The sequence below is a fragment of the Manis pentadactyla genome, chromosome 14 (assembly GCF_030020395.1).
Source record: "Manis pentadactyla isolate mManPen7 chromosome 14, mManPen7.hap1, whole genome shotgun sequence".
NCBI lineage: Eukaryota > Metazoa > Chordata > Mammalia > Pholidota > Manidae > Manis > Manis pentadactyla.
In genome coordinates, this window is record NC_080032.1 from 14,488,431 (window position 1) to 14,505,072 (window position 16,642).

The window sequence follows — 16,642 nt, forward strand, 5'->3', positions numbered from 1 at the left end:
GTGTGTTATATGTGGGTTATCTCATTTAATCCTGAAAACTTTTTGAAATAGATACCATTATTGTTCCCATTACAGAAGAGGAAGGAACAGGTTCAGAGAAGTAACTAAACAAGTCACAGAATTCCCATGTACATTTCATTCTATCAAAACATCTCGGTAGGAAATTTCCAGAAGACCTCATTATTCTTCTGTTCTCTCCCTTATGACATTTTTTTAACTCTTTATTTAACCATGTAAACCGCCTTACCTTCTTTTTCTTTCACTCCCTACTCTTATTTTCAGTTTGCTTTCCTCACCTCAAGAAACCTTTAACTGCTGTGCCCCACAAAGTTTGTTCACTTTTTCCTTTCTTTAGGTGTTTTTAGAAGGGAAAGAAGTTAAAACACAAACATCAGTTTTATATGATTCATAATACTATCTAAAGAATTTTTAAGGGCAGAATTTGAAAATGAGATTATGGGTATGGATGGCACTTAGTCCTGTTGTACATTCTAAGCAACCACAAGGCTAATCAAGACCTTGGAAACAGAGCTTTGGAAGCAACTGCAGAGTCTGAGAGGCTCCCCTCCTCTTTGCTGACACTGAGTGCCTGCAGCTCCGTGGATGGCCCGGGGTTGGAGGGAGTCGCCACTCAGTGCGGGCTGAGCACAGAGCACCCAGAGTGATGCTCACTCTCAGAGCCTCAAGTGCAAGAGTGGCTAAGTCACTCAGACAACTTTTAAGTACCACAACAGTAGGCTATATAGTCTTTCTAGGACTGATCTTGTTTGCTGAATAGTATTTGGTACACAGTTGAGGGACTTCTTAGTAGTGTTTTTAAAATTTTTTTTAAAAACAAATGTGAATTAGGTCAAAATCAAGGATATTCTGGTCATGGTCAAATTGGGTAGAATTGACAAAAAAGATTTTAAACTTTATTTTTTTCTGTGATCTAGAATCAGTAATACAGTCTTAAGGAATTTTAAACCTTAAGGAAAACAAAAAACTTAACCTTCTGTTTCAAAGGATTTTTTTTTCTTATAAGTTACTTTGACCAGTTCAAGGATTTGACATTGGTATGTGCCCAGTTAACTAGTGAAAAACTCTTAAGAAACTGAATGTTTTGAGGGAACAAACTATAATGTGGACTAAACACTCTGTAAAATTATGTTTAAGTAGCATGTTGTTTTAATCTAAGGTGATAATTATAAAAAAGCACTTTTACTGTTAGTATGTCACTGAAAAAGAAAAGGTTGGCATGATGGAAGGTGACATTCTTTTCTAGATTAACTGGATCTACACAGCCATCTGAAACAGGTTAAAGTAGGTCAGGCAGAATTTTCTTCATTGTATGTCTACAGAGTGGGGATAGGCTTATTAGACTCACTAAAGGAAGGCTTGGATAAGCAGCTCTCTGTGAGATACATTAAAAGGTCCATTTCTTTCCCTTAAACTCTAGAGTTGATGGAAAATTGGCCATAAAGGACAAACTTTATTTTCCCAGTGACATATATCAGAAATACATTTCCATTGTGAAGATTCACCTAATAGTTGAAATTTTTTCTAAGTTTTCAGGAGGCTCCCCCTAAACCCGAAGTAGTACACTTTTACATCAATTTCTATCATTATTGCTGTCCCAATATTTACTTGTCCAAGGATCTCTTCTTCCTAGTAGTTTGCACTTGTTAAACTGCCCTTGTGACCAAGTATACAGATTTTTCCCTCAAAAAAAAAAGTTCATTTTAACATTTTAATTGTTTCTCAGACTAGTGTTGGATGTGTATTTGACTTGTTTTCTGCTGTTACAGAAAATGTAGCTTCCTAGGCATGGTCTTAAACATTCTGAAATACATTCTTCTTAGCCATGGAAAGAGTCTTTCTGGACTTCTCTGCAGGATCAGAAATTATCTTGTAGATAGTGATAATTTGGTAGTAGCATTTTTCAAATGAGTGTTTCTTAAGTAAAGCCTGTTCTTTGAAGTTAATTTAAGAGTGAAAACAGAATAAACGTGGTTGTTTTAGGGCAAGGCATGAGGTATATTTTCATTATATTGAGAAGCATTAATACTAAGAAGGGACTTCACAGAATTTTGAGCTAAATCTAGAGCTCTTTTAATGTACTTTTAGTTTCATCTGGCACATTAACCTTTTAAATTTGTAAAAGCTTGAAAGGAGATGACAATAGGTGGTGTGATATGTTAGCTAAAAGCTGATGAATCTTGTGTGCACACACCTAGTGTTCAAGGATCATTGAATGAGGTTCACAGTGTGCCTGCCCTGACGAATTCGAGGAGTAGGAGAGTTGACAGATGTCTAACCCAGCCCCCTCATTTTATGGCACTTAACTACTAACCTATGATTAGAGCATGTTCAGTGTCAAAAATCTGGCAATTGATTTTTTTCTTGTTTTAAAACGCTAGGCTCTGGTGCTTAGTCCACATAGGGCTTAGCAGTCCGCAGATCTTTGTCTCTCTGTCTTAGAAGTGAGCACTGCTTAAGACCTTACAGGTTACATAATCCTTTTTGAGAACATCTTAGCTCAGTTTGGTGTCATTGTCTTTGTCCCTGTCCCTATTGGTTGTAGAAGATAACATGATATATATATAGACTCTGTCAATAATAAATTGAAAGTAATTACAGCCAGGTGGCTAAAATTAGTAATTTACTTCCCTAACACTTTTGGTTAATTTATATTTCACCAGAAGTTAAGTGTGTTGATAAAGCTATTAGGGAGAGTCTTGGGAGTGTCTCCTGCAGCATGGAGCAAGGGAAACATACAACCTTTTCATTTTGGCTTGGAAAAGCCTTAAAGAAGAAGGTAAGATTTTAAAGGGTTACATAAATGAAAGAGTGAAGAAAAAGGGAGGCAAACCTCGATGAAGCATTGAGTGTGTGCTTCGAGGTTATGTTGTAGCTTGTGGATATACTCATTTCGGGGTAGGAGTGATTGACTTATATTAAGAACCTTTTCTGAAAAAGTGAAAAGGGATGCATTCTGCCCCTTCAAACATGACAGTTAATTGTACAGTAGGGAGACCTGGCTGGCATGATTGGAAAAGAGGTATTGCTTAACTTAGATGAAGAAGAGGGAAGTAGGTTGAAAAAGAGGAACAAAGGACGACATACCCCAGGGCCCCAAGGTATGCACAGTGCCAGACTGTGAGTTGTGCCCGAGGCTGTGACACTTCATAATTAGACTTGATCCATCACAGAGTAGGGAACTAGTGACCTTAGGGCAGGAATTGACTAACTGACTTTTTACAGTGGCCATGAAGAGTGAGTAGGAGAGAGAAAGAGACAGAGAGTGAGAGAAAGTGGGAAAAGACACACATGAAACGTTAACTGTGGGGAAGCATGACCAACGTCTGCAGTAACAATAAAGAGTACCATCCTAGAGTGGCCGCAAATTGACTGTACATGATGAAAGACTGATAAATTGAAAATGAACTGAAGAGTTTCTTGTTTGGAAGATTAAGGGTAAAATGACATTATCTGGAGTCATGGAAAATTCTGTCACTGAGCAGTGTAGTCTGGTCCATCTTTGGTTTCAACCCAAGTGGACTAGGATTAGCATAAAATGAGTGACAAAACAATGAGTGGGTGCTTAGACCATGTGACTTGTAAAGGCTCCTGCCAATTTAGGATTGATTGCATGGCAAACTGAATAGAAAAGTTCTGAAACAAACCAGTCCCGTGCTGTGTCAGAGGCATATGCATTCACCGTGGAAACTTCCCTTTTGCTTGTCTGTCCATTTGATTTCCATACCACTTTGGGTTATCGTCAGTCAGCCCTCCAACCCTCACTGCCCACATATTCCTGTCTCTTGTCTATCTTAGGCCTTCATTTCTTCTTTGTTTCCTTGATGCTTTTTAATTCCATCTATTCACTTATTTGTAAGTTCCTGAATAGATCACCCTAGCCAGCATTTCTGCCTAAATGTATGTTTGACCGATTCTCTAGTGGTCAGTTCTACCCTTTGCCCAAGGGCTTTCCACCCACCACTGACCACTGTTGTTCCTCAAGCCAACAGTTTACCCTGCGAGTGTCCTATTTATTGACACGCAATACAGCCAAACATTTGTTTCCTTAACTATACATTGTAATTATCCTTAAAGATAATTACAATGGAAAACCCTGCTATTTTAACAATGGGGTGTGGTTGATTAAAGAACTTTAAGTACATCTCTTTATGCCTTAAAAATTGTACTTCATCCTTGTGCACCTTGGAATGCTTCAATCTTTACAAAACCTAATTGACCCCTAACTAGTTGATACACTTCATTATATTCATTTCAGATGACATGAATTTGCATACATTTTACCAGTTTGACTTCGTTTTTATGAATTTTTAAAAATTAAAGGAGACCCTAGTAAAATGAGTGTCCTAGGTTATTTATTACAAAGGTGAAATTATGTCTTGACCACAGCTTTCCAAAATCCACACAGTGGAGCGCAGTGAATGCTTGATAACAATAATGACAGGAGGAATAGAGCTTTACTAGTTTTACTGTTGTCTTTCTGACCCTTTTCTTTGTGAGGATGGGAATGGTTTTACTCCTCTTTTGTTTGTGCAACAGCATACCCACAGTAGGAACTCATTAAATACCAGTTGCATCGATGTGTGTAGGATCTGCCAGATTGCTAAATTTGCCCACTTTGTTACACATATTTACAGTTTACCACCAGTTCTGTTAAAATGATGTACAGCTAATGTGGCTTTACTTTTCTTTACTTTCCTTAGAATAGTTTGAAATTTGAAGTTGGGAGAACATGATTTTTCATTCATTCAGCAAATATTGATGACTATGTCTGCATGGTCAGGTGTTGGGGCTCCACAGAAAGAATAAGCCATGGTTTTTGTCCACAGGAGCACCTAGTTTAGGGAATTTACTCGCATATAATCACACTACTAAAGAACAGATAAATGAGAGAGATTCAAAGTTCTGTGACCTCTCATCACAAAGAAAGAATAACTTAATCTCATTAGACTAGGAAAGACTTCCTGAGGGAAGGGCCTTCTGACCCAGGTCTTTAGGAATGAGATGACTTTGTCCAGTGAAGAAGCCCAGGATAGGACCTTCTGTCAAGCATGAAAAAACGCAACAGTGTTGAGTGGTATCATCATATTTGAGTGGCTAGAATAGAGCAGCAGGAAGTGCATGCTGAGCACAGGGGCTGCCCAAGGGAGAATGCTCTCCTGTACAGCCCTGCCAGGGCCTGGCCAAGCTGTTTGACTTTCATCCTGCTACACCAATAACTCACAGGAAGTTTGTAAGCAGTTATATGGCCTAATCTGACCTTTGTTTTCAGAAGAACGAGGAGAATGGCTGAAGGCAGGAAGAGATTGTTCATCTGCCAGGCTTCTTCTAGACTCCAGGGATGCAGCAGCAAACCATACCCTCAAGAAGCTTACATTTTATTTGAGAGGAGACATTTTTTTCTTTAAATATATTGTATGTCAGATTTTGAGAGGTGCAGGAAAAATGAATAAGGCAAGGACGGAGAGAGAAGAATGAACTGCTGGAACAATGTCCTTGAGTAAATGAAAGGGGATGCGATGTAGGGTATGAGTTGGTTTTGAAAGAGCAAGGATGACACACCCTCAGTAATGGGAAGAGGCAGGGAATGAGAGCTTGGAGGTCCTGAACTGAGCCTGGCTTGGAGGTTTATCAGTCCAAATAGAGGATCTCCTGGGTCTTACACAGTTGAGCACTATCTAAAGCAGGAGAAAAGGGATCTCCCTAGATACCACCAGCAGGTCAAAATGGGCTGGAGTGGGCACTTTGCACTAATAGGGTGTAAATGTCTTAGACTAGAGCTTAGGGCTGCCTGATTTTTGCAGGGACTTACAAACTCTGTTAGGTTTGTGCCTGTAGAATAGCTTGTGGAGAGAGGATGAGGCCTCTACTCCACACTGACCACTACCTATTATCTCCTCCCAGCCCTAGCCATGGGTCTCTGTGTTGCCATGATAGCCTTTGTCCGCCTGCCCAGCCTCAAGGTCTCCTGCCTGCTTCTCTCAGGGCTTCTAATCTACGATGTCTTTTGGGTAAGTATGTTTCCCAGAAGCCGCTTCTCTCCTTTATGTTATTTGCAGTATTCACTCCTGAAAATTGTTAACTCTTAAGTATCTAGAATCTGGCCGGCCAGCCGATGGGAGTACCTCCCATCTAAGACCACTCCCTGGAGTCCTGAGCAGGCAGCTTCCCTGGCCTTTGTTTGCTGAGACATGATACAATAGATAGTGCAGGTGTCTTAAGAGCAGGAGAAGCAGCGGGCAGAAAACGTTCATTGCCCTGGGAATTAAGATTTGCTCTCTCAAAGCATGCAGTCAAAAAAACTTGACGTCGTCGTATTCTGAGGCTCTGCTCTTAAGATGCTGGGTTCCTCCCAGCACCCTCTGTTAAAGGCATCTCTCCACTCTACAGGTGTTTTTCTCTGCCTACATCTTCAATAGCAACGTCATGGTGAAGGTGGCCACGCAGCCGGCTGACAATCCCCTTGACGTCCTATCCCGGAAGCTCCACCTGGGGCCCAATGTTGGGCGTGATGTTCCTCGGCTATCTCTGCCTGGAAAACTGGTCTTTCCGAGGTAGGACTGACCTGTCAGGCCTCATCTGTGATGAGCACACTGCCTCCCTGGGCCTCTGTTCCTTAACTGGTCAGTCTTTGTCATCAGCATTCTAACCCTAGACTGGAAAAGTGCTGTGAGTCATCGTCCTCCGTCTTAGAGATGAGGAAGAGAATTGACTTGCAAAGGTTTATCATTCAGTGATACAGGAGCTTTTTATCACTGATTAATCTTATCCAACAGCCATATGTTACTGTTTGCATATTTTAAAGGTGGCTGAAAAACAGCAGAGTCTGGTCTTTTTACTTCTAAGACATTTATAAAAATTTGTCTGAATGCTAAAGTTATACAGATCTGGTAAAATAATTTTGGAAAACTTAAATGTGCTGGTAGTCAGGTGCTTGTTTGAAGTCCAGCTGTGAATGTGTGAAAAATACTGAGTTGCCTGACATTCCTGGAGGTGGCAGTCCTTAGCAGATACTTGAGCAGCCGCCTTTGTGGTGCTGCCCTGAGCACTGAGGAGCCTGGCTGAAGACTTCTGTTGCCAGGACTTTTTGGCTTTTAATCTCTAAACTCTTAAAACTAGTGTTGTTCAACTACTAGAGGTTTCCTTCCACCATTCAGATTAGTTCTTTGACTTCTTAAAAAGCTGACAGATTTTGCAGAGGCAGAGGAGTGGGGTTGTAACTGTTGGCCTCCCTGATGTGTGACTCTGCGTTCCAGCTCCACTGGCAGTCACTTCTCTATGTTGGGCATTGGGGACATCGTGATGCCTGGGCTCCTGTTGTGCTTTGTCCTTCGTTATGACAACTACAAAAAACAAGCCAGCGGTGACTCCTGCGGTGCCTCTGGACCCGCCAACATCTCTGGACGCATGCAGAAGGTCTCCTACTTCCACTGTACCCTCATTGGGTACTTTGTAGGTAAGAACCAGAGAGGCTGCATGTGGTCCTCTCTCTGGCTGTCCTCCAACACCCAGAATTAAATCTGATCTTGTAGCTGCAGATGCTTGATGGAAGGAGAGAGAACTCTGTAGTAGACAACCATGAAGAAAATACAGACCACTGGCCCATGAGATAATTGAGGCTCTCTCTACAGGCCAGCCCTGTTCCCTAACAATATGCCTGAATATTACAGGAAGAGTATGGTGAGGCCTTAAGAGTCAAGAACACCTGCCATACAATGATCATGGATCAATCTGTATGCTTAATTGTATCTTCAGCTTGAGTTTAATGAATGGCATGTTTATTTCCTACTTGAACAGATCCTTCCCTTCATTTGTTCTAACATGTCTGTCACCTGACCTCAGTCTCTCCCTAGGCCACTGTCCCTAGCTAGCTCACTTACAGACAGACAGGAAGAGACCATTGTATGGGGCATAGGAATAGCAGCCACCTGCCTGCACCTGTAGCAGCGACAACAGAGTATGTGGATCAGAACACCTCTCACCAGCATGCCTCCTACTTAACACTGTCATTCACTAATTCCACAGGACTTTCATGTGCACAGGTTCATTTCAGTTCAGGAACTCAGAGGAGCAGGGCAAGTGGTGCTACCCCATTAGACAGGTGAGGAGCCAGAGGCTCAGGGAAGGGACATGCCATAACCAAGGTTACATAGCTATCATGTCACAATTAGCATAGTTGGAACTTGAATCTAGGTCTTTTCATCTCCAAGTCTGGCATCGCATACCACAGGTGACAGAGGGAGGCCAGGCACACTCAGAGCAGAGGTGTGAGGGCTTGGACCTGGAACTGGAGCACTGCATGGGGCTTGGCCACTCATAGGTCCCTGGCGTTCTGGGCTTGTGGAGCTGGGCACTTCACGTCCTACCCGTTGGATGGAATATGTCACATTAGAGCTGTGACATCAAGACCTACCAAGAAGGGCCAGGTAACAGAGGTTTTCCTCTCCCAGGACTGGCTGTGGTTATTCACTAATGTCTCTCTCATAGGTCTACTCACTGCTACTGTGGCGTCTCGCATTCACCGAGCAGCCCAGCCCGCCCTTCTCTATTTGGTGCCATTTACCTTATTGCCACTCCTCACAATGGCCTATTTAAAGGTGAGAGAAGCTGTTCTAAACCTATGAAAACAGTAACTTGGCATTGACCTGGACTTAGTTATGTATTCTGCTTGCTGGTAGTTCTGCTGAAGCTCCTGCGCTCTTGATCTTGACAGTGGGTTAGTTGATTTTTGCTAACCTGATATTCCACATTCTTAACAGCCACCGGCAGCAAATGCTAGTGAGTGAGACCACTAATTGTCTGGTCACAGATTCATAACTAAGATTCCTGGAGTTCAACTTGCAAGACTGCCTGATTCCCTTAAAAGTAGCTTCCTAACAGCCCTTTTAATACTCTGCACCAAAGTTTGGAAATAATTAAGAAATATATGATAAGAAAATAGACTTGGAGCATTCTCTGATTTACAAGAGTTGTATTATCCTCCCCATTTTACAGATGAGGAAACACAGAGGTTAACTAACTTGCCTAGACCATCTGACATGATCGTAAGTGATAGAATTTACACCAGGATAGAATTGCAAAAGCCCTTCCCTGCTCAAGGGGCCAAAAGCTCTTCTAGTGAGGTCTTCAAAGAATGATGGGTTACTTTTCAGTGAGTAAAATTTGAATGTTCCTTGATTCTCTGTAGAAGCAATCTGATCTGACATCAAGAATCATAAAGGACTTGTAGATATGTGTGCCTCGTGTTTAAATCTGTTAACTTCAATCTTTCCCAGGGTGACCTACGGCGGATGTGGTCTGAGCCATTCCACTCCAAATCCAGCAGCTCACGATTCCTGGAAGTATGATGGATCCCAGAGAGTGAGCAGAATGGCCATCTTAGTCCCTTTCTGTCAACGCGTGGTTTTGTTTCCTCTTAGAGCCGGCCTGGTACTCAGAGATGTACCTGTTTATGGAACTGACGTATGACTGAATTTCCATTTTCAGGGAGCTTGTTTGCAGGAGCGAGGTGCTGGAGCCCAGCTTCGTTCCCTCTCTTCCTACCACTGGAGAAGGGGAGCCCCTCCTGAGGTGACAGGCCCTCCCCCACGCTCCTTCTCCCCCATTTTTATGGATCTGCACCAGACTGTTACCTGTGGAGGATAGAGATGTGACTATTTAAAACTGACAACGGCAAGGAGTCGTTCCCTACCTTTTGAACACTAAACGGATGAAAAACATTAGCAAAGCGAAGTTTCTTCAGTGAACCCTCAAGAACTTTGGGACCAGTTTCCTGTGGGGGACTCAGTTTCTGAGAACTGAGACAGAGCTCTTCTGTCATTATATTCTTTCCTTTTTTTGGATTTATTAAATATTTTCTGTGGTGTGAAATGACTTATTAAATCCACAGACATTGAGTGACTTCTTACAACATATACATAAGAACTTGTTGTAATGAGTTCATGTCCACCCAGATGTCATGTTGGCAGTGAACGAGGGCATGGTTTTTATACATACACACACATGTGCGTGCACATAGATATATATGAATAAACAAAATAAAACCTGCTAAGATCATGCTGTGTAGCAGACAGGGACTTGCTGTAATTTTTAGCATGTAGAGCAGTTACTCTGGCTTCCTTGTATATGGATAAGCTGCTGTCTCCCCCTCCACAACTGAACGTGCAGTTAAAAACCAGTATAGTATTTGTACTGATATACTCATGGACTTCAGGGGACACTCATTTGGTTTTGGTCAGTGTAGCAAATTAGGGATGAAACATTAAAACTTTTGGCCCTTCTTTTGTTTCTACAGTCTTCTCCCTTGCAGGGTTTTTAGTAGTTTCTTCTGGAACCAGTGCATGTATTATATAGCAGCAGGTGTCTTTGTGCTTTCTGATCATAGTAATGTACTACTTGTAAATACATTTTTCTATTTTCTATTTTTTTGTAATTTTTTTTTTTTGGCATTTGATTTCACTGGTGTGCTGTATCTTTCCATGCCGTCACTCCTTTAAGAAAAAAAAAAAAAAAGCAACATAATCCTGTCCTTGCTGTTGTGATTATAGTGTTGGTTTACCTGTGCTGACAGCTGCATATTGGGGACAAATGTCAAATGCCCTTCTGAAATGAGCCCTGCATTCCAGGAATGGCAGAAGGAACGAGCTGCTCTGTCCCCTTAGATCTGACCATGTGATGTGGTCTGTGTTGGAGAGGCGGCGGCTTTCTGGTAGTAACTAGGTGATAATGTCAGCTTGCCTTTATCTGTGCAGCCTCTGCCTGACCAAAAATTACCCCTTGTTCAAAGGCAGAGAGAAGCCTGGATACCTGATGGCACGTGCTGGTGAAGGGCCTGTGTGTCCTGGTTCCTCATAAGCAGGTGACCTGCCTTTGCCTTGCCCTGTGTAAAAGCTGTGGTGCTGTGGTTCCCGTTGTGTGAAGTCACTGAAGCTAGTGCTCACAGACGGTGCACAGTGAGTTTTCAAGGGAGTGTGAGGGGGTGGGGGTAGTGCACTTCTCTGTTGTGTCTTCAAATCCTGCTGAGGGCTGTTTTGTTTTTTGTTTTGTTGGTTCTTTGGGGATTTTGTTTTTGTTTTTTAAATAAATGACTCCTTTCTAGCCTTTGTCACCCCATCTTCACTTTTGGTTGTTGATACCAAACAGTTGATAACCGTCACCTATCACCTGCACTACCTGTTCCATAAGACTGACAGGAAGACCCTGTCCGTCTCCAGATGGGGTCACTTGCAGCTCTCATTTAGTCCTAGAGATGTCAGAGAACGGAAGTTTCTGTTTTCCACAGAATTCAAAACAGTCTCTTGGTGTTTTGAATTCTGGTGAAGACCAAACAAAAGTGCTCATGTGCTCACTATTTACCAGTTGTACTTCTTTCTTAGCCCTTGGGGACACTAATGGCTAAATGGGGTTGGTGGGGGAGTCTTTCAAAATGACTCCAAATAGGGGCGAGTGCCAATAATAGTTAGAAATATTATCGTGGCATTTGGTCGTTTTAATTTTATCTTTTTGTTAAAAAAAAAAACTATTCCAGACAAGAAAGAATGTGATTTTTTTTGTCATCTCTGCAGGTTTAGAGAGCAAACTATCCAAATGGGACTCCTAAATGTAATTTCAATTCCAGCTGCTCTTAAAACTTTGGCAGAGGAACTGCAAATATTCCTTGTTTTAAATTAACCACAGCAGACACTAGAATTCCCCCCATTCTGGAAGTGTAGTGCTCTTTTGATGGGGGCAGGGTGGGGGGTGACTCAGTTAAAGCACATGCTTTCGATTTTCCCTACGGTCTCCCCCGTTCCCTTCCACCTACCTGATATGTCTGTATTTTTTCTGGTTTCTCAGATACTCTGAGTTTTGCGGTTTTCTATCTAAGAAGGCTTTTGCTTTAGCAAGGCATGTTTACAAAGTTCCAGGGCGAACCCCATTCCTTCCTCAGTGGTCTGAGGTTCTTCCCACAAAATAGACTGCATGTTGGAACGCTCGTGTATTTATAGTAACTTTCTTTTAATTTGAGCTAATGAAGATAGGACAGCAAAGTTTATCCCAAGCCTAGCATGTTCCATTGCTATTATTACAGCTTATGCCTTTTCTGAATAAGATAGCTACGTAACTGTCTGTATACGAACAGTGCAAACCAGGACTGGGGGACTTCGCGGGGTAAGTACTATCTGAATTCCCTTTGTAGCAGGCCAGCACAGGCCTTGTTTAAACAGGTAAGTTATGTTATCCACAAGAACAACAAGTTGGTTCTTTGTTAAGGGTGGAGGGAAGGGAGTTCTGTTTTGTTAATAAAGTGTTAAAAATAGAATCTGTGGTGTCTGCATAGCAGTGCTCATATTACTGCTAACCAGATCCAGAGCTGTATTGTAGACATTTGTGTTCTGTAAAGCCTAACTTTTAGGTCAGAGCCTTGGAATGTAGCAGTTTTGCATCTACAAGTATACTCATCAACAATGTCCACTGTGCAATTCTCTGTAGCAGCAGATGAGACCGTACAGGCTCAGAAGGGAATCAGCCAGCCCTACCTCTGGTCTCCAATGGCTACTGGCCTGGACAATGTCCTCCACTAAATCACATTTATTTGGCAATTTGCAACAGTGAAACCACTTCAAGAACAATGGTTCCTAACACAGATGTCAGCCTCGCCACAGGAATTTGTACAGAACTCTGCAAATCAGGCAGAACTTGGGCCTCTTCTGAGAGGGATAAGTCAGGTAAGAATTTTTCTTTATCCGTAAGTTATTTCCATTCCTTTGCAACATAGACTGCTTTCTGTTGGCAAGACTCTAAACTCCGTCAGATTCAGATTCCAAGTATGTGTTGATGGGAGGAGGGGTTCTCCCAGAACAATACTTTCCATACTCCTTTTGACTATGTCAGCCTTTCCCATCCATGTGAGGTAAGTCAGTCATGATTCAACTTAAGCTGTTGGGCACTGGTACTTCAGTGAACAAAACCAAATACCCTGCCCCTACTCCAGCAGTCCAGTGCAGGACATGTCATGTCGCAGCACTGAGCTCAAGGAGAGGCAATAATAATTAAGCAAAAGCATTTATTTGGGATCAGAGAATTGTATTTCGGGGAATACAGATTGGGGAGCAACCCAAATAGTGCCCTACTAAGAAAGAAAGGTCTTTAAAAACAAAAATAGGATGTTTGTAGATGTTGATTACAAAGGACTTTCTGTGTTGGCAGAAAACAGTTAGCTACAAAGGCTGTCACAGAGCAAAAGTCCATTACTGTAGCAAGTTGCAAGTTGTCTGAACAGAGTCCTTAGAGTATTTGTGGTTTGGCCCAGTTCAGAAGTTAACAGTTACACCTTGTGAGGACATAAGTCTGACTCCTCTATCTTCAAACCCCTTGACTTATGTGTCTCCATTTTATTTCACCTTTCATAGTGACACAGCTCTCTGCCATGGTTCTGGGCCTTGCTGTAACTAGCAGAGGCATAACTGGGAATGCTCTTACAAAGGACTGGATGTGCCCAACTTAAGAGAAGATTGAAAAGCAGGGTTGTAAATTTTTACTCCAGCAGAAGCCCAGTGCTCCTGATGGACACAGGCCAGCATTTGACCAAATGTGTAAACGACACATGAAAGCACCAAGCACACTGCCTCTGCAGCACTGCTCACAAGTCTTTTTACTGAGAGCCAGCAGGTAGCAGGCACTTAATCTAAATGTCCTACAGGTCAGTTGTGGAAATTCTGATCTTACAGTGCTTTTAAGCAGTGATTACTTTGTTTTCTGCTTAGTCACTTAAATTCCAAGAAGTCTGTTCCCTGCTGAGTAGAACCTGTAAAATTTGCCACTGGTTTGCAGGTGAACAGAAGTCCTGAGGGGTTCCTGAAATGGAAGAGTCCATGAGCTTGCTCTAGCCCCCTCTGAGGCCTGGGACTCTCACTAGATCCAAAAGATAGAGAAACTGGTTAGGGAAAGGAAACAAGGCAAGACTGGGAGTCGGAAAATATGCCAAGCCGTGGGCCATGGGCTTTGCCTTGTGAGGAATGAAAGACAGGAAGTGGGTGTTTAAAGGACAAATTGCTAAAGAGGGCAGGGCAGCATCGTGGCCCTGTGCCAGCATTCCAGTCCCAGGATTCTGAGTGCCAGTCCTTGCCTTGTGGAACAGACTTGATCCAGGCAAGTTCTCTTCTAATGAGACAGTTCGCTTTGCCTGCTGGGATTTCCTGGGGCACAGCAAGTGCATGCACCTAACTGATAACCTTTGTAGTTGAACCTTCCCTCACACCTCCAATCCCTGTTTTGCCTAGGGAGGGCAGAAAACAGACTTCAAAAAGGAGGTTGAGGACTTTCTAGTACAGGGAGGAGCGCCCCTTGTTGGCCTTTAAGAGGTTGAAGCATTCTACAGATGAGTCATGGTTGTATTGGCCTGACAGTGGTGAAAACAGTGCCATCTTCCCCAGGGCTGGTAGCAAGTGGGGTCACTCCACACTGGCCAGGGGCCCTGGCTCTTCAACAGCCACTGTTGCCATTGGGCATTACCTCATGGGTCTTCACTGAGCTGTCAGCCAACAGGCCCTCCCTTGCTGCCTCACGGGACGCAGAGGGTGGGGACTCAAAGACAATTGCCAAAACTGAGATAGGAGGAGAGTTCTGATTTGCCAGTAGAGCAGCTAAAGCTACAAAATTGAGATGTCTTAAGCACTGAAATGATACTTAAATCCTTAGGGAATATATACAAGGGAATATATCTTAACAGTGAAAGGTAGGAAAATTGCTCCAACATTCTGTGTTAAAGCATCTGTTAGCACTTATCCTCACAGCTACATGTGACCTGGGGTTAGTGACAAAGCTCCTCCAAGTCCTTCCTAGTTTTGTAATCTGGAAGGGGGATAGAGGTGCTTTATTTATTAAATGAACAGTAGACTCTATTGTCTGGAGTTAGAATATAATGAATCAAATTTAAATGTATAAATATACTTTCATTGTGAAATGACCACAGCTTCTGTAATACTTCCAGTTCATCACTGAGGAAACGGGTTATCCTTCCACTGTGAGCAGTGCAGGGGAGGCTGGTACTTGAATCCCAGTCTAGGCTTTCAAAACAGAGTGGATTCTGCATAGTAAGATCTTTACCATAAGCCTAGGCCAGGAGGGTCTTGATGTTTTCCTCTACACACTGACAGACTTGGTACAAAAAGGGGATGATGAGTGAGCCAGTGTAGAAGTTTCCCACATCTGCAATGCCCTGGGTTGTCTGGGCATCTCCTCTACTGTCACTGCTCCTCTGGAAGGACCCAGCAGTGTGCCTCACCCTAGTCATGTTTAAGAAGCGACTCCTAGAGCTTGTAGGTAGGACCTTCCTCAAGAGGTAAACTTGGGCCTTGTTTTGCAGCCCAGCTGAGGAGAATTCTCAACAGAATTCTAAAGCTTGAAGTGTCTCCAGTACAGATCACAGAGAGCCCTGCAAAAGGCCCTGAACTTGTGCTCACAGAAACTCAGTTGGGATAGGCTCTGCCAATGGATCCTTAACATTTTGGCTGCTTAAGACTAGGAATACCACCCTCTAACCAGATTCTGCAAACAAACCAGTGTTGACAATATTTGTTTCTATACCTTTGATTTTGTCATAGTAAATGCTACCCATTCCCTCTCTTACTTTAAAGCCCTGCTACTTGTTTTGAGGCAAAAGGTAACTGCTGCACTGTGAAACTACCCTGTCAGTCGTGTGGACCTGTATTCTCAAATCTGTAGGTTTTTCTTGAACACTCTTGAAATGAAAGACTCAATGGGCCAAACTCCTGGCCTATTTTAAAATAAAGAGCAATGTCAGTCTAAACCACTTGACTCAAGTCAGTCCACAAGATCGGGGGAGAGAGGAGCCAGACTATGCAGAGGGTAAGAGTAGACTTCAAGAAAGCATTTGGATAAGTCTGTCTCTTCTGGGACAAGGTGGGGAAAGCAGGGAGGGCTAAAGTGTTGGTGATGAAGTGGACTGATAACTGACTCCATCCCAAATGCACAGAGGGATGGCTCAACCATTCTCTTGATAAGGTAGCTGAGGGTACAACTGCCAAGGTTACAAATTTGAGGACGTGAAGCAAGGAGAAAGAACTATGATTCAAAGAGAGCTGGGACAGGGAGTTAAATCAAACATGGGAAAATTTGATAGAGCTTCAGTGAAAGACAGTCACACATACACCTCACAAAAGTCCTCTGAGGTAGGGGCTACTGCTAACACCAGTTTTTACAAAGGAAACACCAACTGGTAAGTGGCTGAATAAGCTCAAACACTGGCCTATGACCTTAACCATTTTAGACAGATCCCACTCTCAGAAAATAAAAATCATAAAAACACTCAGCACCAGAACATTTCAAATCCAACCACTGACAAACAGCAAATAAAGGTTGTTGAAACAACCTCTGCCCTGGTCTTAACCAAATCCAGTGTATATTCCACTTTGTGGGCAACATGGTGGTCATCTTAGATTTTTATTAAAACCTACTGATACAGTATAGGCAAGGTGTGTGTTATTACCCATTTTATTGACCAGAGAAAGGAGTTCCAAGGTCAGCTGATTTGCCCCAGGTCTTCCTACTCCAGGAGCTCATTGCCCAGGTTATCAGAAAGTAAACACACCCACGTTTTGTAGATATGACTCATTTGGCTTAA

At 42.7% G+C, this 16,642-nt stretch overlaps 1 protein-coding gene across 4 annotated transcripts in view; it reads left to right on the plus strand.

Moving 5' to 3' along the window:
- SPPL3 (signal peptide peptidase like 3) overlaps positions 1–11,120 on the plus strand; it is a 168,645-nt gene extending 157,525 nt beyond the window's left edge. For 3 of the 4 annotated variants that reach the window (XM_057491847.1, XM_036929187.2, XM_036929189.2), the window contains 5 exons: positions 5,923–6,029; positions 6,409–6,572; positions 7,275–7,474; positions 8,506–8,615; positions 9,294–9,891. In XM_057491847.1, coding sequence (XP_057347830.1) covers positions 5,923–6,029; positions 6,409–6,572; positions 7,275–7,474; positions 8,506–8,615; positions 9,294–9,365 — 653 coding nt within the window. In that variant the 3' untranslated portion in view covers positions 9,366–9,891. Of the gene's footprint in view, positions 1–5,922; positions 6,030–6,408; positions 6,573–7,274; positions 7,475–8,505; positions 8,616–9,293 lie in introns of all 4 variants that reach the window. The other variant, XM_057491846.1, reaches the window with a different exon arrangement.
- The last annotated feature ends 5,522 nt before the right edge of the window (positions 11,121–16,642 follow it).